We start from the raw sequence: 22642 nt of genomic DNA on the forward strand, positions 1-22642 counted from the left end.
TAACGCTTGTAGGAACTGATGAATTATAAGTCCTCCCGTTCCCTGCTCTTAAGTTGCACAAAAACCTCCCACCAATTTGCGCAAATGGAAGTCATCCTCAGGAAAAAAAATTCCCCGCTTTAAGTTGTTTTGCTGTACGTCCAAGTTTCTTGGAACATATCTTGGACTTACAGCCAGGACAGCCTGTATGCATTTGTTAGTGTCTCTTTAGCAGAACAACTCCCAACTGCGGTTACTTGTTACATTTTAGTCTTTAAGATATAAATACTCATCCAGTATTTTTAAAATCCTAATTAAATCTGTAGTGTGCAAGTCCAGGATGGAACAAATAGTGTTGCAAAGTGATTTAAACCATTTCAGTCTTTCAAACACTTATGCATGTTAATAGTCCCATATAACTCAAAGGGACTACTTGCATATTAGGTAAGTTTCTTTATTGCAGTAGATGAAAATAATTCTCTCTTAAATTGATACAGAATTTTCCCTTAGACGGAGATCAAAGTATTTAAAAAATGATATATGAATGCCACACACAGAGGAATTGTAATGATGGGAATGATCCCTTGGAGTTTACAGACTTTATGGGTATAAACACCGTGTTGAATTTTTTGATAACAGCAGTTAATGATCTTTGCAGTGGATGCTCAATGTATGAAATTTTATTTCCCCCATTATGTAAATCCATAATTATGTAAATTCACCATTTTTCCATTTTTTCTTTACTTATAATTTATCAGCTGCTCGTTTTAATTTAAAATCCTTTAATAATTAATGCACTTTTTAAAAGCGTCATGACATAAACCTGTTGAAAAAGAAACGGGTGCCATAGCTTGATACAATCCTCCATTCTGTGTCAGTGTATGGATTCAGCAAAATGTTCTGCTTTGTAGGTGCTCTGGTCAGACATAGGAGGACTGGAAACTGTCAAATTGAAATTGAAGCAGGCAGTGGAATGGCCCCTCAAGCATCCTGAATCTTTCATCCGCATGGGTATTCAGCCACCCAAAGGAGTACTGCTTTATGGACCTCCGGGATGCTCAAAAACAATGATAGCGAAAGCTTTGGCTAATGAAAGTGGCCTCAACTTCTTGGCAGTGAAGGTAAGCCATTGATTTTTAATTTTTCTTCTTTGGATACCAAATGGCTTCAGATAATACAAATGTTTTGTGTTTCAGGCCAGCTTTCTGTTGCACAGCTACTCACCTCATTCATTACTCATGGGCTTCTGCCCCCCACCTGTGGAATTCAGAGTTAGTCCAATGTTGTTGCTGGAGGCTCCTGGACAAGGCTCCACCGCTGGCTCCAGCTCAGGCAGCCACCACATCTTCCGCCTCCGGCGGTGGAACAAGTTGGCCGTTGGGTTGCTCTCTTGGCCATTTGGTTTTGTTTGTTCTATTCATTTTTGTGCAGTTGGGAACTACACTCTTCCAGAACTGGGTTGGTAGCAGCAAGATAGTTTCAGTCGCCTGGATCTGCTGCTGTAACGCCTCCCTGCCAGGCCCCTCTGCTCCCACTCAGGCATAGCAAAGTGTGTTGCAAACAGCTGGCTGAATCCAGTCAGTGCTCCTTACAAGAGACGGCACCTCACAGGCTCTAGAGGGGGTGGACGATGCCTTGCCTCAGGCCTGCCGAAATTTGCACTTGAAGGGCACGAGGCTCAGAGTCAGACTGTCATGTTAGCAGACCTACTGAGGAGCTGTGACTTTCAGTGCAGAAAAGCCTGAGCAGGAGCTTCGGAGCTTTTGTGGAGAGGGTCTCAGGAAGAGGCAGAAGCTATCTGGTCAGCACAGGGGGTAAATCCCTCAGTAGATCTAGGCTGGGGAGGACGGGTAACACTGAAGGATCCAGAGTCAGCCACTCCCACCCCAAGATACTGAAGTGAGTCCCCCAGGAAAGAAGCAGGGCATCCTCTACATCCTCCCCTGTATGAGCTGGGAGATGGGGGATGCGAAAAGGAATTTTCATTATACTCAGGGTTAAGTCTTGCAGAACTCAGAGGCTCTCAGAAAGGCAAAAGCAAGTGTTGTCTTTACCAGACAGTAATTTAATATTGTTAATGAACAACTGAGGTGAAAATCTGTGTCTTTGATGTGATTTATGACAAGCAATAGATTCTGATTTGGCGGTTCCCTGAATAGCATCGCTGGTCCTAAACAGACATCTTGTAAACACAAACTTTCAGGTGAGGAGCTATTGGGAGATGGATTAGAAAAATTACCTGCTGAGATAGCATAGAGATGTCAGCCCTCATCATCGAAGCCAGCATGGCAACCAACATCATTGGTTGCTACCAACATCAAGGGTATCTAAGAAGGGATTATTATTCTGGCACAGGGAAAAACCTAGAGCAAAAAGCTTCCAAGGAAAACTAAATACTTTTTCTTCCAGACCAACAAAATCGTCAGTGGGACAAAGGCAAAGAGCATTTGCATACACAAGCTCAAATTCCTGTACAAAACTCTTCCTTTTGATCTGCCCTGTGCACCTTCCTAAATGCTGGTAATAGTCAAAGCAAGGCAGATTGCACCTTATGCGCCTTTTCCCTTGCCTAGACAACATGCTAATCAGTACCATGTCCAGAGAAACAGATCCATTCAGAAATGGACAGGTGTTGGAAAGGATTTGCAGCCATCAGTTCTTGGAAATTGAGAGGAGCCTTTGATCCAAGTGCTGAGAATTGGGTTCCATATCTGGCTGTAATTATACACAGCACTTTAGAAACTTGGTACCAGCTAGGGATGTTAAATTTAGTTTAATCAGCTAATTGACTAGTAAATGAATTTCTCATCAACTAGTTGATAAGTGGGGGAGCTGCGGCTGGGTTAGCTCCCAGCCCCGGGAGCTAACCCTGCTGTGGCTCTGCCTTTTAAATGTATTAAGAGCTGTACATTTAACAGGCTGAAGCAGTAGGGAGGACCTACTGAAAGCTGGGCCAGCTGATTTCTGGCCAGCGCCGGGTCCCCACCACTGCTCTTAATACATTTAAAAGGCTGAAGCTCAGTGGCAGGGACCTGGCATGAGCTCGGATAGCTGATTCCCAGCTTGAGCTGGGTCCCCTGCTATGCTTGAGCCTTTTAAATGCCCAGTCCCAGATGCTGCATCTCTGCTTTTTAAATGTATTAGGTGCCTGCTGGGTCTTAATACTCTTGAAAATTAGAAGCATGGGGGAGAGAGAGGGGGGGAGACCTGGCGCAAGCTGGGCAAGCTGATTCCGGGCTTGCGCCAGGTCCCCCACGCTGCACCCCAGCCTTAAATGTAAAAAGGCTGGAGCGCAGTAGAAGGATCCAGCACAAGCTGGGAATCAGCTGGCCCAGCTTGTGCCAGGTCCCCCGCTCTTCCCCCCCCCAAACTGTGTTTCTGATTTTTAAATGTATTAAGAGCTACATTTAAAAAGCAGAGGTGTAGCATCTGGGTCTGGGCATGAGCTGGGAATCAGTGCTCGGTCCCTGCTACCAGTCCCTGCTTCCCTCCTGCCCCCCCGCAGAGACGGTGCTGGGGCAAGCTGGCTCCCCGCAGCATTGGCTCCTGCTTTCATCCCCCCTCCCACCACTGCCTCTGATAGAGGCAGCAAGTGGGGGGAAGTGACTAGCCAAGTAGTTGCTTACATCCCTAGAAGCAGCTGTACCAGCATCTTGTAGACAGTGATGTTGGATCCTCCATTTTGAGTATCATGTGCCCACTTTAATCACAGTGACAGATTAGACAGGCATGTGGGCAACCTTTTTAGTTTAATTTCCTTTAAAGCAAATTAGTTCCCATATTTGTACAAGAATTTCACTGCTGTTGTCATGAGGAAAATATTATTGTTTCAGAAATCTTCCTGTTCAAAGTAAGTTTTTTTTTTTTCTTTCCAGTTTCTGGAAAATAGTTATCCGATCGTTTTGTTCTAACTCTGGAACATTGTGACACAAACGGGTATTCCTAGCACTCTAAAGATATATCTCAAGTATATTGTCTACATATACCAACTGTATGCTCTTCATTTCATTCTTTCCATTCCACTGCAAAGGCATTATTTGATATTAAGGTGCTCCGAGGTTGGTTCCCTCATTAATCCTTAAACATATACGGTCTTATGCTTAGTGTGATACATTATATCAAGTTGCCTTAATGCTAATAAAGTTCTACAGCTATACGTCTGAGCTGAAAGGTGGAGCCCAGTCCTGGAGCCTCCACTAACAACATTGGACCACCTCTGAATTCTACAGGTGGGGGGCACTAGCTCAGGAATAATGAATTCAGAGAGAAGCTGCTCACAGAAAAAAATCAGGAAAGACATTTTTCATCCTTTGTTACAGTCTGCTGTCTCCCATTGTTCCTGATCATCTTTCTTGTGTATAAATCTCAAGTAAGGCCTTCCCTCCCCCCTTTTATTTTTGGAGAGTCAGACATTGATGTTGTCTGAGCCTTGATAGTTCACAGCATTTCACTTTAAAAAGATTGAGTTTCAAATCAGATGGGAAAAAAATAAAGCAAAGTAAACTGAAATGTTTAATCGACAGTTAGATACAATAGAGATCAAATGCCATCTCTCATTTAGTGACATCTTACTTTTTTTTTAAGTTTTAAAATTCATAAATTGTTAAAGTCTCTTTTTAGAGCATTGCAAATGAAATGTTAAAAGGAATGGGTAAAATATGCCTATGTTACAGTACCGATACGCTGTTTAGATGAACCTTCTCTTTTAAAAAAGGCAAGGAATCCTGTGGCACCTTATAGACTAACTGAAGTGTAGGAGCATAAGCTTTCGTGGGCAAAGACCCACTTCGTCAGATGCATGTAGTGGAAATTTCCAGAGGCAGGTATAAATATGCAGGCCAGAATCAGGCTGGAGATGAGGAGGTGGATCCAATCAAGGAGGATGAGGCCCACTTCTAGCAGCTGATCTGGAGGTGTGAATTCCAAGAGAGCAGAAGCTGCTTTTGTAGTTAGCAAGCCATTCACAGTCTTTGTTTAATCCAGAGTTCATTGTGTCAAACTTAAAGATGAACTGTAGCTCAGCAGTTTCTTTGAAGTCTGGTCCTGAAGTTTTTTTGCTGCAGGTTGGCTACCTTTAGATCTGCAATTCTGTGTCCAGGAAGTTTGAAGTGTTCCCCTACAGGTTTTTGTATGTTGCTATTCCTAATATCTGATTTGTGTCCATTGATTCTTTTACGTAGGGACTGTCCAGTTTGGCCGATGTATATAGCAATGGGGCGTTGTTGGCACATGATGGCATATATTACGTTGGTAGATGTGCAGGAGAATGTACCAGTGACAGTATGGCTGATCTGGTTAGGTCCTGTGATGGTGTTGCTGGTGTATATATGTGGGCAGAGTTGGGACCGAGGTTTGTTGCATGGATTGGTTCCTCAGTTAGAGTTGTTATGCTGCGGTGTGTAGTTGCTGGTGAGAATATGCTTCAGGTTGGCGGGTTGTCTGTGGGCAAGGACCGGCCTACCTCCCAAGGCCTGTGAAAGCAAGGGATCATCGTCCAGGATGGGTTGTAGATCACTAATGATGTGTTGGAGAGGTTTTAGCTGAGGACTGTAGGTGATGGCCAGTGGTGTTCTGTTGGTTTCTTTCTTGGGCTTGTCCCATAGCAGGAGGCTTCTGGGTACACGTCTGGCTCTGTCAATCTGTCTCCTCACTTCCTCGTGTGGGTATCGTAGTTTACAGAATGCTTGTTGAAGATCTTGTAGGTGTAGGTCTCTGTCTGAGGGGTTGGAGCATATGCGGTTGTACCTCAGTGCTTGGCTGTAAACAATGGATCGTGTGGTGTGTCCGGGATGGAAGCTGGAGGCATGCAGGTAAGCATAGCAGTCGGTAGGCTTTTGGTATAGGGTGGTATTGAGGTGACCGTCACTTATTTGCACCGTGGTGTCCAGGAAATGGACCTCCCGTGTAGACTGCTCCATGCTGAGGTTGATGGTGGGGTGGAAGCTGTTGAAATCATGGTGAAATTCTTCCAGAGTCTCCTTCCCGTGGGTCCAGATGATGAAGATGTCATCGATGTAGCGTAGGTAGAGAAGGGGTGTAAGTGGACAAGAGCTGAGGAAGCGTTGTTCCAGGTCAGCCATAAAAATGTTGGCATATTGTGGGTCCATGCGGGTGCCCATAGCAGTGCCACTGGTCTGGAGGTATATATTGTCACCGAATCTGAAATAGTTGTGTGTGATGATAAATTCACAGAGTTCAGCCACCAGTTGTGCTGTGGCATCATCAGGGATACTGTTCCTGACAGCTTGTACTCCATCTGCATGTGGGATGTTTGTGTAGAGAGCCTCTACATCCATGGTGGCTAGGATGGTGTTTTCTGGAAGATCACCAATGCATTCTAGTTTTCTCAGGAAATCCGTAGTATCACGGAGGTAACTGGGAATGCTGGTGGCGTAGGGTCTGAGTAGAGAGTCCACATAGCCAGACAGTCCTTCAGTGAGAGTGCCAATGCCCGAGATGATTGGGTGTCTGGGATTTCCAGGTTTGTGGATCTTGCGCAAGAGGGCAGTGTGGATGCCCGGCAGGGATTTCTTGCGCAAGAAACCCCTATGGCTAAAATGGCCATTGGAGCTTTCTTGCGCAAAAGAGCGTCCACACTGCCATGGATGCTCTTGTGCAAAAGCACAGCTCGCACATAGCAGTGTGGATGTGTTCTTGAACAAGACTTCTTCCTCCCCGTTCTCTTACCTTTCCCCCTCCCCCTCTGCACAAGCCCCTTCCTCCCCCTCCCCTTACCTTTCTCCATACCTTACCTTCTGCCTTCCACTTTGCAGGGCCGGACTCTGCGCTCAGGCCCCAGAAGTCCCCGGACTCCGAACCCAGATCTAGGTCGCGCGGTGCAACACTGCGCCGAGCAGTTTTAAAGTCCCGGGCTGTGACGTCATGTCATGCCTGGGCGTCTCCCCGCTTACCTGTAAACACCGCGCATGGCAGCAGCAGCCGGCAAGGGGGAGCTGGACTGAAAGCTGCGCACGGCAGGCACGGGCCGGGGCTGGGAGGGACGCTCTGGGGCTGGGTCCGGGTCCGGGGTGGGAGATGCGCGGGGGGGGGGAAGGGGGCTGGGAGGTGGAGACCAGGGCCTGCTCCAGGCAGGACCGGGGGAGAGACCCAGCTCCAAATATTGCTGGAGCAGGGCCCCTGGCTCTGAATATTGCTGGAGTATGGGCACCACGAGCCCATATAACTTGCCGCTCATGGATGTGGGGAGGGCCCAAGGCCCAGGACTCAGGGCCCCTTCTCCCCCAAGTGGACTGTACTTACTGCTACTGGTTCCTGTGTTAACAAGTCTGTTCAGTGCTGTATCCTTGTGAACTAATATCCTTCTGGAAATTGTTGTCCTGGTGGTTTATATGGTACCTTGGTAGTTTCACTTCACTTTCCATTGGGATAGGTATCATCAGACATACCCAACTCCACAGCTGTAATTGGTACTCTTTAGATTTACTGTCAATCTCACAAGGATAACAGATGTGGTCCCCAAGTCAGGGATGAGTCAAGTTGTTGTGCAGGTTACAAGCAACAAACTACTTGTTCATTAGTAACCTGATCTTTCTATTGACTTTGGTGGACTTTGGATTGGGCCCTGGTTGAATAAAGTCCTTTAATCATCAGGACTCTCATTTTACATGAATTTTGAATTCATACACAATTTTTAACAACACAGTAGTGCATACATAATGTATGTAATGGAGGTGGGTAGACTTGTCCATCCTTTTCTTGTTGCTCAGAACTTATTTTTAGATTTGTGGTTTTTTTATTTTAATCAAAGTAAATAATGACAAAGTAGTGCCTGACTTCCAGAAAACTCAGCTCATTAAAAAAATAAACAAGTTATAATCCTGCTGTAAGTGAGAGACACTGAGTGTTGTAAACATGACTAGTTATAACAGCAGTATTTTACAAGTTGACAGCAAGAAGTGTATGCACATGAGCTAACTAGCTACGCAGATGGTGCAGAATGCTTGTATTTAGTTAACTGGTCTAAGTAGGGTAAACAGTTCTGGTATAAACAGCTCCTGACTCCTATTTAAAAAAAATCCTTTTAAGCTGTAGCTCTTCTTTTTTCAATCATTAGTGGTTACAAAAACATACACTGTACTCAGAGCTCTGACTTCATTTGGCTTATGCTGACTTCCTGTTTCCCCCTGCAAATGCCTTTGTGCCTCTTTCTACGTTTGACATGTGCTTAAGTTTAGTTTGTCATCTGGTCAGTTACGTCAAAATATTTTCCAACTGAAATTTCCTCTGCCTTTCTCCTTTGCTCTTGGCTGCAGCAGTTAGAACAGATTAATGAGGTTTGGAAAGGCTGACTGCCTAGCTTTATGAAGAACTGTCATTGAATTTCTGGAAGAAGATCGGTTATCCTTCTGACAGGGATTTTCAGCAAGTCCTTCATTAGTACCTTTCTGAGCAGAAGCATGAAATAAGGAAGTTGAGCAGCCATGACCAGCTAAGCAAAGGGTATTTAAAAGAAAAAAAAATCATCAGTGTCTTATGAAAACTTGAGGCAGACTTATTCATTAAAAATAGTAATAAACCCCTTCAGATTGTAAACCTGCCTTACTTAATTAACAAATATTGAAACTGATATGCACCCTCTGTCTGAAAATTTATGCAAGGTTTTCCAAAGTAGTAGCAGTTTGAAAGAAATGATTTAACTTATGTGAACTCAGGGATGGAGGAAATATAGTTAACTCTTTAAATAAAAATTAGGCAGTGGGCGGGGGCTGCTTCAACCCTGCTAGATCAACCCTTGCCTGCAGCGGGCCAGCGCGCTCCCCTGGGCTTGGCTGGCATACTGATTGGAGCAGTCCCTGCTTGCAGGGCGCTCATGCCAACTGCAGATAAGGGCAGTGCTGGAGCAGCCTTTGTCCATGGTGAGGCTGGAGCAACCCTCTTCCTCCGGCAGGCTGGGAGCTGCTCCAAACTCCATCGGTTAACCTTAACCAGTTAACTTGTTAAACCTTCACACCCCTAGTAAAAATAAATAATCCTCCTCTTGTACTAATTTAGATGAACTTTATGGGTTAATGGTATGAATGTACCCAGTTATTTTCCAACACTGAACAGTTTTAAACAAGGTTTGGGTATACCAAGTTCTTAAGTTTGCTTGATGCCATGGCAAACAACCATTGTGATTTATTTTCACTTTTTATTATTAAAGATACAGAAAAGAAGAAATAAAGTATTAAATAAGACTTTCACTTATCCTGTGTTCCGTTTCCCTTTAGATGGAATGAGGGTTTAGAAGGCAAAATACCCTGTTTGACAGTCTCTTTGATGGTCTCAAAGATTATTATAACTGTCCTTTTTAGGGAAAAAAGAAGTTAGTTAAGATGGGCTGGGTTGGACCTGTTGTTGGAATCTGATGCTGTTTCCTAGCAGACAAAAGACAAATGCACACAAAAGGGAAGAGAAAAGAACAGCAAGGATAGAATAAGCAGCTTCTGTCTGCAAACTTCACTTGAACTGTTAGAGGGAAAGGTTCACTTTCTCTTGAACTGTTAGGGAAACAGGCACAATCTTATCAGCCAATCTAAGACCTGGCAAACTTAGTTCAGGCTGTTTAAGGCATTGCTTTTAGCTGCGCTCTTTCTGGTCCCAAGTTTGCAGATGGATTTCAAAATAAGAGGGGGAAGGAAAAGAAGATTTTGCGGGGAAAGCAAGGGCTCGCTTCCAGGTGATGTTGGGTTTTTTCCAGAGCCAGCAAAGATGTTCATGTCTTTTTTTTTCTCTGTGGGTCAGGCTATGTCTACACTACAGGTTCCAAAAAAGCGGGCACGTTCTTTTGGAAGCCCTGTATTCCTCATTTTATGAGGAATAAGGTCTCTTCCGAAAGGGGAGGTTTTTCCCACATTTGGCCCTGTGTAGACGGGCCAAATGTCGAAAAAGCCTCTTTTGAAAAAAGAATCGGAAAAAGGTATGCAAATTGTGATTCGCAATTTGTGTACCTTTTTCCAAAAAATAACTGCAGTGTAGACATAACCTCAGTCTGGCCAGAATATCTCTCAGGATTAAGATGAAGAAGGTCCAAGGTCCCAGGAGACCATAGAGGTGACAGCCATGACGGTGAAGCTTGCTTCATCCCCTTCTTTCAGTCAGCCAGCATAGGAGTAGCCTCTGTCTTTCTGTCTGTCTGTGTTTTGCACCAAAGTATCTTTCATTAAGGACTGCAAAGGAAGTGCAGAATGGGCAGAATAGTCCATTCCCTCACTATTTTGTCCACCAGTTAGGACAAATATTTGAGACGTGAATTTTGTTTAATTAATTTTCAGTCTCACAGTGTTCTTTTTTAGCAGGCGTGATCTTAACACAGTCCTTGATTTATTTCAGTAGGACTTTATTTGGATTAATTCTTCTTTTCTGTCTCCATTCTGTACTTTTTTCCCATCAGCATTTATTATTATAGGTTATTGTGACATTTTATGAGTTTTCACTTTTTACAGTGGAACTGACAGGGTAAATTTGTAGTCTCATGTATCACAACACACTTTCTTCACCCCAAAACAGGACATGAAACATCAATCTAATAGAAAACAGTGAAACATTTATCTTTAATCTTCCGTTTCAGACTTTCTGTAGTCACCTATCATGCCATTCTTATATTTATTTACTTACTCACTCAACACAGTACGCAGTGTGGGATTTTAGAATTAATTATTTAGCACTTATTGGTAGATTTTACCTTGATTACAGGTAGGTAAGTACCCTTATTCCTATTTTGCGGATGGCATAAATCATGCCTCATTTATAAACAAAAGTTACATTGCATTAGCTATACTGGTTTCAGTTACATTGGCGTATAGGTGCTTTTACTGGTATAACCTATTCCTGTACAGGATGGGGAAATTAACTGTCATTATAAGGCACATATCTACTTGTGTAACTGTACCCATCCTAGGAGCTGCACTTGTATAACTACTGGTAAAAAAAATGAGTAGTCCTGTGGCACCTTAGAGACTAACAAAAATATATAGAATCATTCACTTTCTTGGCTAAAACTCACTTCATCAGATAAGTAGGAGTGGAAATAACAGAATCCAAGATTTTATATACATATATCTGTTAATTGTAGGACCTGTGTTAATGAAGCTAGTTAAGTGGGTTAGATGTGTACCAGTCATAGATTTTGATGTGAAAATGCGACTGTCAAAGATGGGGGAAATTGGCTTTGTAGTGTGTTAACCACTTAATGTCCTTATTCAAGCCCGGGGTAACTGTCAAATTTGTGACTGAATTCCAGAATTCCAGTTCTGCAGAATCTCTTTGTAATTGGATAGTGAAATTCCTTTGTAGAAGAATGGCTACTTTTAAATCCATGATTGAACGTCCAGGCAGGTAAAAATTTTCCCCTACAGGTTTATGTGTTACCATTTCTGATGTCTGATTTGTGTCCATTTATCCTTTATCACAGAGACTGTCTGGTTTGGCCAATATGCATGGCAAAGGGACATTGCTGGCACATAACACATTAGAGGATGTGCAGTTGTACGAGACTCTGATGTTGTGGCTTATGTGGTTAGATCCTGTGAAGGTGTCACTTCTATAGATATGTGGAAAGAGTTGACAATGGGGTTTGTTGCAAGGGTAGGCTCCTGAGAGAGTGTATCTGTGTTGTGATGTGTGACTGCTGGTAAGTACTTGCTTCAGGTTGGGGAGATGTCTGTAGGTGAAGATTGGCCTGTCTCCCAAGGTTTGTGAGAGTGAAGGATCATTTTCCAGGACAGGGTATAGATTGTCGATGATGCGCTGGAGGGGTGTAAGCTGGGGACTGTAGGAGATGACTAGCGGTGTTCTGTTGTTTTCCTTGTGGGGCCTGTCTTGAAGAAGTTGACTTCTGGGTACTTGCCTGGCTCCGTCAGTCTCTTTCTTCCTTTCCACAGGTGGGTATTTAAGTTTTAAGAATGCCTGTTAAAGATCTAGTCTCTGTGGGGTTGGAGCAAATCCGGTTGTATCTTAGGGCCTGGCTGCAGACCAGTGGTTGGCAACCTACAGTACACATGCTATAAGTGTCACACGAGCTGATTTTGAGCGGCACGTGGCAGGAGCTCAGTCCCACGCAGCAGGAAGCCTGTGCTGCTGCAGGAGCCCTTCCCCCACGCCCGGTGGTGGTGGGAGGAGGCAGCACTGGGGCTGATGCGGTGTCTCCTTTGGCCTCCGGGGCTGGCCCAGGAACCACATGGCCATGGCAGTGGCACCTCCGGGGCTGGCTGGGAACCATGTGACCGCAGCGCCTCCAGGGCTGGCCCGGGAATTGCGTGGTTGCGGCAGCGGTGCCTCCAGGAAATCACCACACAGCCCTGGCCCCGGCTTCAGCCGCGGGGAAGGCTAGACCTGGGGCAGCGGTGTGGCATGGGAGTGCTGGGGAGCTCCTATAGTGTTGGCTGCGGCTGCGGCAGGGGATCAGGCTGCCGTTTTTTCTGCCATCATCACTGGTGGAGCGGTGCTGGGGACAGAGGCTTGCGTGCTGCTTAAAGTATCAAACTACGAGCCCTAGATTGGAGAACTCAGCAAGGGAAAGCAAGGCCAAGGATCACACTAAGTGGTAAGATTTACATAGTATTTTATTTATTAATGACACTGCTAAATAAGTAGGACTATTATTGATGTTAAAAGGTATCAGTGGCACGCAAACCAGGGATGTGATCGACTAGTTGACTATCTGATAAGCAAATGCTTATAAGATAGTTGACAGACTAGTTGACTAGTCACTCCCCCCCTTCCGCCCCCATGCTGCCTCTATCAGGAAGAGGTGTCTTCAGGCTGCACGTGGCGTTTTAAAGCAGCAGCGCCGCATGGAGCCTGGGATAGCTGGGGACTCCCCCGCTGACCCTGGGTTCCGTGTGGCCCTGCCGCTTGGAAGCGCCGCATACAGCCTGACGCTGGGCTCCCCGCGGCATTTCAAAGCGACAGCACCTCATGGATCTTGGAGACCCCAGGCGCCACATGGTGCTTTCACCTTTGGGGTGTGTCTAGACTACATGCCTCCTTCGACGGAGGCATGTAGATTAGCCAGATCGGAAGAGGGAAATGAAGCCGCGATTAAAATAATCGCGGCTTCATTTAAATTTAAATGGCTGCCCCGATCTGCCGATCAGCTGTTTGTCGGCAGATCGGGGGAGTCTGGACGCGATGCCCCGACAAAGAAGCCTTTCTTCATCGACACAGGTAAGCCTGGCTTACCTGTGTCGATGAAGAAAGGCTTCTTTGTCGGGGCATCGCGTCCAGACTCCCCCGATCTGCCGACAAACAGCTGATCGGCAGATCGGGGCAGCCATTTAAATTTAAATGAAGCCGCGATTATTTTAATCGCGGCTTCATTTCCCTCTTCCGATCTGGCTAATCTACATGCCTCCGTCGAAGGAGGCATGTAGTCTAGACACACCCTTGAAGTGTAGCAACAGCCGTAGGGCTACACTTCAAAGGCAGAGGCACCCTATTGACTAATCGAATAGTCGATGTAAAATGCGTCGACTATTTGATTAGTCAATTACTCGATGTTTAGCAACCTTAACGCAGACCTGTAAATAGAAGTGAATAAGTTAAATCTCAGCTTGTCACTTCTCAAAGGTTGCTGACCTCTGCTGTCGACAGTGGATCCTGTGATGTATTTTTGATGGAAGCTAGAGCCTTGTAGGTAAGAATAGCGGTCAATAGGTTTCTGGTATAAGGTGGTGTTTATGTAATCATCATTTATTTATACTGTAGTGTCAAGGAAGTGGATTTTTTGTGTGGGCTGTCCAGGCTGAAGTTGATCATGGGGTGGAAATTGTTGAAATCCCTGTAGAATTCTTCAAAGGTTTCTGTGAACAGCATTTCATTCTACATAGCTGAGATTATGTGTCATATGATGTTTGTTCACAATGTCAGCCTGTGGTAAAAAATCACTCTCCAGACTAAAATAGTTATATTGGTACAAAGTTTGTATGTAGACCAGGCCTATGTGACTTGCATTGTAGAGGGGACAGATTTGAAATGAACTCTCTTTTGGATGATGGTTCCTGTTGTATTCTACTGAGGATTATGTGCCATGCATTTGGAGCTGGACTTTTTCAAATAAGTATTGCTTGGCTGACTCTGTACGTTCTTTTGTATTGCCTTGTGGTGTCACCTGTGTTGATAGAGGCTTGTGGACTGACCACATCTCTAGTTACTTCTCTCTGCTGCACTTTTGAAGTTATAGCTTCTCATTTTTAGTGACATAATTTTCTAAAAATTAAAAAACAAAAAGCAAAACCTGTTGGTACTCTTGCTCTTTGTGTTTTATTATTTTTGTCATACTTTGTAATTCCTAGCAGCTATTAAAATTATGAATTTGGGACATGGATTATGCTTTTTTCCCCCCCACCAAACAATCCTTCTACCCATCCCCTCTCCAGATCCGGTTGTACCATTTCTGCTTTGAACTCTGCAAAGAAGAAACCATGTACAGGCAGTCCCCAGGTTACGTACAAGATAGGGACGGTAGGTTTGTTCTTAAGTTTAATCTGTATGTAAGTCGGAACTGGCGTCCAGATTCAGCCGCTGCTGAAACTGACCGCCAGTTCCGACTTACATACAGAATCAACTTAAGAACCCCAAGCGTCTCCAAGTCAGCTGCTGCTGAAACTGATCAGCAGCTGATTCCAGGAAGCCTGGGGCAGAGCAACTCTGCCTCGGGCTTCCTGTAGTCAGCGCTGGTCAGTTTCAGCAGCAGCTGACTTGGGGACGCCTGGGGCAGAGCAGCTGGGGCTGCCGTGTTGGTCCAGTAGCGCCCAGAGCGGCGCTGCGGGACCAACCGGCAGCGCCCCAGCTGCTCTGCTACAGGCGTCCGGAGAAAAGCTTAGTCTGCTGGGGGGGGGGAGAGGGGGAGGTTGTACTAACTGTGCCCCCCCCCCGACCCCAGAAGACCAGGAAGACGAGGGCGGTGGACCGAGACGCACCGCGGTCCCGCCGCCTGGGTCCTCCGTGGCTTTGCTCCCCGTCTCCCTGGTCTGCTGGTCTCCAGCAGACCAGGGAGACGGGGAGCAAAGCCTCTGAGGACGCCAGCAGCGGGACAGCCGCGGGGCGCCTGTGCTGCTCCGCTGCCGGCTTCCCTGAGGCTTTGCAAAGCCGCGGAGGGGCTCGGGCAGCGAGGCAGCCCAGGTGCGCCTGTGCTGCTCCGCTGCCGGCTTCCCCGAGGCTTTGCAAAGCCGCGGAGGGGCTCGGGCAGCCCAGGCACGCCTGGGCTGCCCCGCTGCCCGAGCCCCTCCGCGGCTTTGCTCCGCGTCTTCCTGGTCTGCAGACCAGGGAGATGCAGAGAAAGCCCCGGAGTACACGGGCGGCAGGACCGCGAGGTCCCGCAGTTCATGTCCTCTGGGGCAAGCTCTGTTCGTAACTGCAGATCCGACATAAGTCGGATCCGCGTAAGTCGGGGACTGCCTGTATTGAATATTTAGTTTTTAGTGTATATTTAAAAAAACCTAAGCAAGTGGGAAATTATCCTTTTTTTAATTCTGCTTTAATCCTACTTTTCCTTGAAGTGAAGCCTTCCCCAGAAGACCAACCCTCACAATTTCAGTTAGGTTTATGCATGGGGGTCTAGTGTAAATGAGCTTGGTGGTTCTATTGTGGTACTCATTGAACCACACTCCATAGTACTAACATTATTCAGTGGGGCACTTTGTGTTGTTATTCCCAGAACTACGGTATAAAGATAGGACTGTATTTTAGGTCAGGATGGACAAAGCTGTGTGTGGGAGAATTTGGAACTGTGTCTATCTGGCGCTGCAAGTTTTTCATTTTCCTGCCTATCAAAATAATAAACTTAGATGTGTTAAGGAGACATTTATTACTAGTAAATTTCATATGAACGTCAGGGTAATTACCTCCACACCTGTAGGGGTAAAATCCTCAAACAAGCTATAAAATACTATTTTTTTTTAATACTACTTGTCTATTTCAAGGATTTCCCATTCCAGATGATGTTCTTGCGTTTAAAAACTCTTTCAAGCAGCTGCGTCATAACGCTCTGTATACAAGCGTATCTCCTGTTTTAACATGCATGAGAAGGTTTTATCTTTTGTGACGTTTATCTTCCAAGATCTAATCGTGGCCATATTTTAAATGTAAGAATGTTTCCTTTTCTTTTTTTAAATTATAATAATGATGGGTTGGTGAGAACAGAATATTAATCAGAGCCTACATGGAAACTGTTGTCTATCCTAAGGCTGAGTATACACCACTTCATGGATATTTGAGCATTCAACAGTGCCCTAGAATTGGCTGGACTCATGCTCTGAGGTTGGATAGCAACCTCAGAATGTTCTTTTTTTTCATTGGAATGGCTCTGATACTGTTCTTTCTTGTTCCCTGAAAACTGCTTCCTCCAGATACTTGGCTTAGGTTGAAATTCAACAGGAGACTGGTCAGAAGGAGTATGTCCTGTTTCTTCAACTACCATGGAACAGAATTTAACTATTTATAGAGAAAGCACTAAATTTTACCTGTTGTTAACAAAACCTTGTGGTCAGAGGCCAAAGGCTGCTGGCCAGTTTAAAAGAAATGTTCTGGACACTGCCTGGCATAGGACAGTGGTCAAGAGATGTGCACAAATTGCATTTTTTCACATCTGTCAGCAAGGTCTAAAGCCAAGCAGAAATTATTAGAAGAAACATCAGACAGTGATATGTAACGTCAGACTGCAGAGTTGTTACAATATAGTCTTCTTAGTGATCTTTCAAGAAAAAAGGTGAAAATTGTCAACAAGTGTCTTTGTTGCTAATGGTATAACGACTTCTTGTTTGAGAGAAATTGGCTTCCTGCAACAACAAGGTGCTAACTGTCTGAGTCAAGAAAAGACTAAGAAAAAGAAAGAAGAAAAAAACCGGGAAATTTAATGCCATACAAAACAAGCACTAATTTAAAACATTTCTTCCTCTGTGGAAAGGTCTCAGAGGGGTAGCCGTGTTCATGTGTAACTTTAATAAAAACTAGTGAGTGGAGAAAAAAGGGGGACCCTTAAATAGAAAAAGGAGTAAAAAGAAAAAAATACGTGTCAATTGTAATGCTGGTGCTAATGAGACTAATTGAGTGGGCTGGAAGTGTCCCACACTTAGCTTTTGATGTCAATGGGGTGTTGAACATAAGGAAACTTTATAATGGGCCATCCAGTTCAAGTCTTGATGTAAAATACTGTTTAATTGGTTAACTAGTTAAACATATTGTTTAACTGGTTAATCCATTAATAGGAGGGAGCGGGGAGGAGGGGGGCACTCCAACTTGTTGGGAGCAGCCTCCCCTCCCGCTCCCCGGCTATAGGCAAGGGCTGCTCTAGCTGAGCCAGAGCAGTCCCTGCCTGAGGGGTGCCTGGGTCCACCACAGGCAGGAGCTGCTCCAGAACAGCCTCCTGCCTGGGGCAGGCAGGGAGCTGCTCTATCCCCACTGGTAACTTGTTAAACATTCACATCCCTAACTGCCATTAATATTAGTAGCCAGTGATCTCAGTGGCTTCAATGAGACTGCTAATCTAATTACCTCTGTGAATGAGTGTTTGATAGGCCGTGTTCTCAACTCCAAGGGAAAAAATATGGAAAAAAATTCTACAATTCTAAATATACTGAGAAGCCTCATCAGATTCTATCAGCTTGGTTTAAACAAGAAAGCAGGCCAGAAAGAGAAAACTGCCTCTCTAGTTACTCAAGGACTTCTTGGACCTGCATTATCAGATTCCTCATCTGCAAATGATCATGATGGATAGTTCAGGCCCAGAGCAGCTGGATGCGATCTGTTTGAGTTACAAGCCTGTTCTTTGCAGACTGCTGCATGCTTCTTTTTTTTGGCATTTACAATGAATAGGGGAAGGCCTGTTTTTGTTCTGTCTCTTTTTCGTCTGCAGGGTAGAAGAGAAGAATCCTGAGTTCTTCATTAGTTACGTGACTGGAAAATTATATTTTCATGCAGGTACTCTGCAGTCTCTAATTTACCAAATGGTCAAAATCCTGCATAGTTTCAGGTGACGTTTTGACTTGTGACTGTCACAACAGTGATTAAAAAGGAAGTTGAGTTGGGGAAGTGGTGATAATTGCATTTTTCTGTTTCCTGCTGGCATGGCACAGACTACTATCCTACCGAGATGATGTGTTAATATAGTTAGACCTCGTTGCGTAACATATTAGGCCTGAGTGTGCATTCATTTCATCTTCTACTTTGTGTCTTGAACTCTTTTCCAAAATTGCAGTACCAGAAACTGTATGTTTTTAATTTATCACATAAACAGTATATTGCTTCAGTTTTAAGGCAGTTTATACCTCTCTCCTTACACATGGAGTAACTTAAACTGATCTTTTTGCATGGGACCAACTATAATATATGTTCAGTACATGTATGAAATGAGGGTGGAAAAGAAGATTGGAAAAAGCATCACATGTTCTATTTTACAGCAGTAAACCCATCTTCTATTGATGTATGTACTTAATTCCTGACTGTTCCACTTAGAAAAAGAATGTAATAGCTGCACCATTACTGCAAATATATAGAAACATGTTTTTCAGTACAAATTAATGCTAGAAAAATTGTTTAGAGCAAGCTGTTTCATAGTGCCCTGCCACTGTGCCTCAATTATAACCTGAAGGCATGAGAAGGTAGTTCAGTTTCTGTACCCATAGGCTTCTCTGTTGGGAGCTGGGAAGAATGCTACTTGTACTAGTGGCATTGTGATAAGAACACCTGTTCACTAGAAACTGGACTGCAGCCATCAGCTCATTTCACACAGGATAGCAAACAGCCATCAGATGGTCAGGACTGTAAGTCATAGTTGACATGGACCAGATTTAAATCAATGACTTATTAGCAATTCTATGAAACACTAAGTCCCATTAAGAAGTGTTATTTTTAACAATCTAGTTTTCAGTAAAGAGCAAGACACAAAAGGCATTGAGAATTCTTCCTTGCTGGTTTGCTTTCATAATTGTGTGTATTTGTTTAAAATACAAACATTGACTTTTTTGCAGTCTCACTTCAGTCCCTAGGGCCAGGATGCCACATTACAAAAAGCATTAGCCCATTTGGCAGTTTGAGCAGAGAGGTAAAAGAATGAACAGGCTTGGATTCTGAACTAGGTTCTCACCATATTATATGATGTAGAAACTCTCTGTCCAGAACTCTCTGGTCTGGAAACATCCATTATCTGGAATGGTTTTAGTTAGCCAGATGTCTACTTTTCATGAGTGTGGCCAAGTTTCCCATGGTCAAAAGTTTGACGACAGCCACCAGTCCTATCTCTCAGTTTTCTGTGCTATCATTTAACTGTAATTTACCCCAAACATCCTCAAACAGTCCAGTAAGCAGTGGTAGTGTTGGTAATGCTGCTAGATAATATTGACCTCACGTGGTCTGGAAAATTCCCTGGTTCAGAACTGGTCAAGAGAGTTTCAACCTGTACCTGGAGGTTCTATTTCATGTGTGTTAGTGGGCCAATAGGTGGCCCTTTCCTCTTCCTGCTTGGGTTCAGTAAACCACTTAAGCCTGTATATAAAGTTAATCCTATGCTTAGGAGTTTTGTTGACTACAGATAGATATTGAGTACATGCACAAGTGCTTTTCTGCTGAATGGGGGCCCTGTAATTCTGTCAGTCATGTAACCTTTGTGATCAGTAAATTATACTTTACTTTTTAAAACATTTTTCTATTGCTCATAAAACTGAAATGTGGGGATTTTGAGCCTGTGATAAAATCTTCACTTAACTTCTAAATGCGAATAAATGTCTCTGTAGCCCGACCTATCCCCACACAGTCATCTGTGTGCCCAGTAATGGGACCAGTGGAGAGAAATGTGCAGAGGAGACTCTACAAAACTTTTGCAAGTAGCAATTTAGAGCTTTATAAACAGAATACTTTGTAACAAGATATGGGTTGTGACATCCTGCTAAATGAAGATGGAATGATAATTAAAACCCCCCACTGTTTTTTCTTCTTTTTGTGCAGGGACCTGAATTGATGAATAAATATGTTGGTGAATCTGAACGAGCAGTCAGAGAGGTAAGAAGCTGCGAATTGCAAGTAAAGGACCACTTGCATGTTGTGCTGGATGTATGCTCCTTTTTCAAACTCTCCTGTGATGGTGATACATTGTCTGGTTAAATTTAAGCTTTCATAAAACAAAGAGATTCTGAAAAGAAATGAAGTTTTGTTTTTGTGATTTTTGTTTCCTTTTTGGTTGCTTCTTTACTTTCTGTTTTTAGAAAATTAATGGTGGTGAGTCAAAGTCAGGCTTATAATGCAAGTTGCTGTTGAAGTTAGATTATATAGTATGATGTAACTTATCTACACAGTAAGTGCACTTTTTTAAAAAGAAAGCTACAAGATATTATTCTTTGCCTTTTAGCTTTTGGAGTTCAAAATGCATACATTTTGTGTGGGAATTCCTCATACCCTGGTAAATTATTTTATTGATGTTTCTCTAGATCTTCAGGAAAGCCAGAGCTGTGTCACCTTCAGTCCTTTTCTTTGATGAAATAGATGCCTTGGCCGTTGAAAGAGGGAGGTAAGGAATACTTTTACTAAAATATTCAAGGTTCATTTTTGTTCTGATAGTGACTTTAAAAAATTGATTTGTTAAGATCCCAGGTTTATTGTCTGGGAGGGGAGGGGCTGTGGAATGCAGAGTGATGTGATGTCACACTGTGGTTCTTCAGGAATAACTTTTTTATAGGTATAGTGAGAGAATTTTTAAAAAGGTGCTTTTTGTATAGATGAGCAATAGCGCTAGCAATCTGTTTATAACATTCTGCTAAATAACTAAACCAAAGGGAGTTCAGAAGTTGTGCTAAAGAAGAATAGTTTTCAGTTGTAACTTATTTCCTTACTTCGGTAGAAACAGAGTATTTTTTCAAATGTATTTACTTCCTCTTATAATTTAGGCCTGTGCAATTAGATTTTAGTTTAAATTTTTAATTTTTTTTCTTATTAGTGGCTAATGTGGTACTTGTTACATGTCACTGCCTCCTTTTTCATGAAAATTCAGTCAGCTTACCTGGGAGGTACTTTTCATTAGCGCCATTCTAGTTCCAAGTGTTTTAAATAAGGCCTAGTCTATCCATTAAAAATTACATGGATACAGCTATTTTGCTTAGGAGTTTGTTTGTGTAGAGGGGGAAACACACCCCTAGTGGGAAACCCCAGGGATGCAGACATGGTGACAGAACAGGTTTTCTGTCAGCATAGGTAACATTGTTCAGGTAGGTAGTGGCCTTTCTGTTGGCATAAGCTGCATTTGTTCTAGGGACTCTGTCAATAGTGGCATAGGTTCTCTGACTTCAGGGAGAGAAATAGCAGACTCTGTATCAATACCAGTTTCTGGTGTACTGTAGCGGGTACTAGCAAAATGTAAAGACAAATATAAAAGATGTCAGTGTGACTGTTCAGCAACTTCAAGAAATCATTTAATGTGTGGTGGCAACTTGTGTTTAATACAAGTGTATTCTAAATTCATTTACAAATATATCCTCATCTGAAATGTCAAAAGTTAACACATAGCACAATGCGTCACCCTCTGTGTATAATTTCTGCAATTAGAAAGCTTATAAACTTTCTAGAAATATTAACAGTATGATTAGAAAAGGATTAGAATCACCAGTCCACGTAATTCAATAGACATTGCAAAAATAGATTTTTGGAAGCAAGTCAAAATAATAAATCTATGCATGGTAGAAATCTTAATATATTTAATATTTAGAAACGCTACTTCAGTAAGGAAAACCTTTTTCAGTCTTCACCCTGAGGCTCTGAGGTTTTCTGGAATCTTTAGGGGGTAAATAACCCAGCTTTCCTTACCTGCAAGAGGGAAAAATCGCCCTGGGACAGCTTACTGAAGTATGTGGTATGACCTGCTGTAGTCATGTTGTATTGGAGACATCTGGTTTTGGAGCTTTAAAAAGAACAGGGTGGGACACTCGAATATTTCATTGTCAAATCTGAAGCAGATGCTAGGTAAAATATGTAGCAGAGTTCTCATAAAATTAATCTGAAATTAAACAATGGAGGAAAGCAGACAAGGCACTTATTGGAAAAGGCCTGCTTTTACAGTCTGATTTTGCACAGTAGGAATTTGCAAATGCTTTAGGGATGCTAACGATTTGCAGCCTCTGGAGATCCATTTCCTATACTGTTACTAACCAGATGGAAGGAAACACCTGTTTATGTTTACGTAAACAGGGTACATCTACACAGCAGCGTTATTTCGGAATAACTGACTTTATTCTGAAATAACAAAGAGCGCGTCTACACTTCAAGCCATTCTTTAGAAACAGTGGTGAGCTGGAGGACTTCTTACTCGGACTGCTGTAACCCTAATTTTTTGAGGAGTAAGGGAAGTCAAAGGAAGAGTATTCTTCCTTCGACTTCCTGCTATGTAGACAGCACCAAAAGCCGAATTAAGCTATTTCAATTTCAGCTACACAACTGTAAGGATTCTCCCTATCTTTTTTTTTTCCATGACAGATATAGGAAATCATAAACTTTTTTTTTTTGCATAGTTAAAAATAGTATCCACGAATGGAATAATATTTAAGTTTTTTTAACTAATCCTTACACTGCACTTAATTAGTGGTGTTCTCAGTTTGTAGATAAGAAAATTAAGACAGAATGACTGATGTGACTGAGGCCAAAAAACAAGAGGCACTGTTAAATTGGGGATTGGAACTGGCTT

The 22642-nt window shown here is 43.3% G+C and overlaps 1 protein-coding gene across 8 annotated transcripts in view; it reads left to right on the plus strand.

The window, feature by feature from the left end:
- AFG2A (AAA ATPase AFG2A) overlaps positions 1-22642 on the plus strand; it is a 286867-nt gene that overhangs the window by 55271 nt on the left and 208954 nt on the right. For all 8 annotated transcript variants that reach the window (XM_075929854.1, XM_075929857.1, XM_075929855.1 and 5 more), the window contains exons 11-13: positions 891-1100; positions 19921-19974; positions 20400-20479. In XM_075929854.1, the coding sequence (XP_075785969.1) occupies positions 891-1100; positions 19921-19974; positions 20400-20479 (344 nt within the window). The remainder of the gene's footprint in view (positions 1-890; positions 1101-19920; positions 19975-20399; positions 20480-22642) is intronic.

The sequence above is a fragment of the Pelodiscus sinensis genome, chromosome 5 (assembly GCF_049634645.1).
Source record: "Pelodiscus sinensis isolate JC-2024 chromosome 5, ASM4963464v1, whole genome shotgun sequence".
Taxonomy (NCBI): domain Eukaryota; kingdom Metazoa; phylum Chordata; order Testudines; family Trionychidae; genus Pelodiscus; species Pelodiscus sinensis.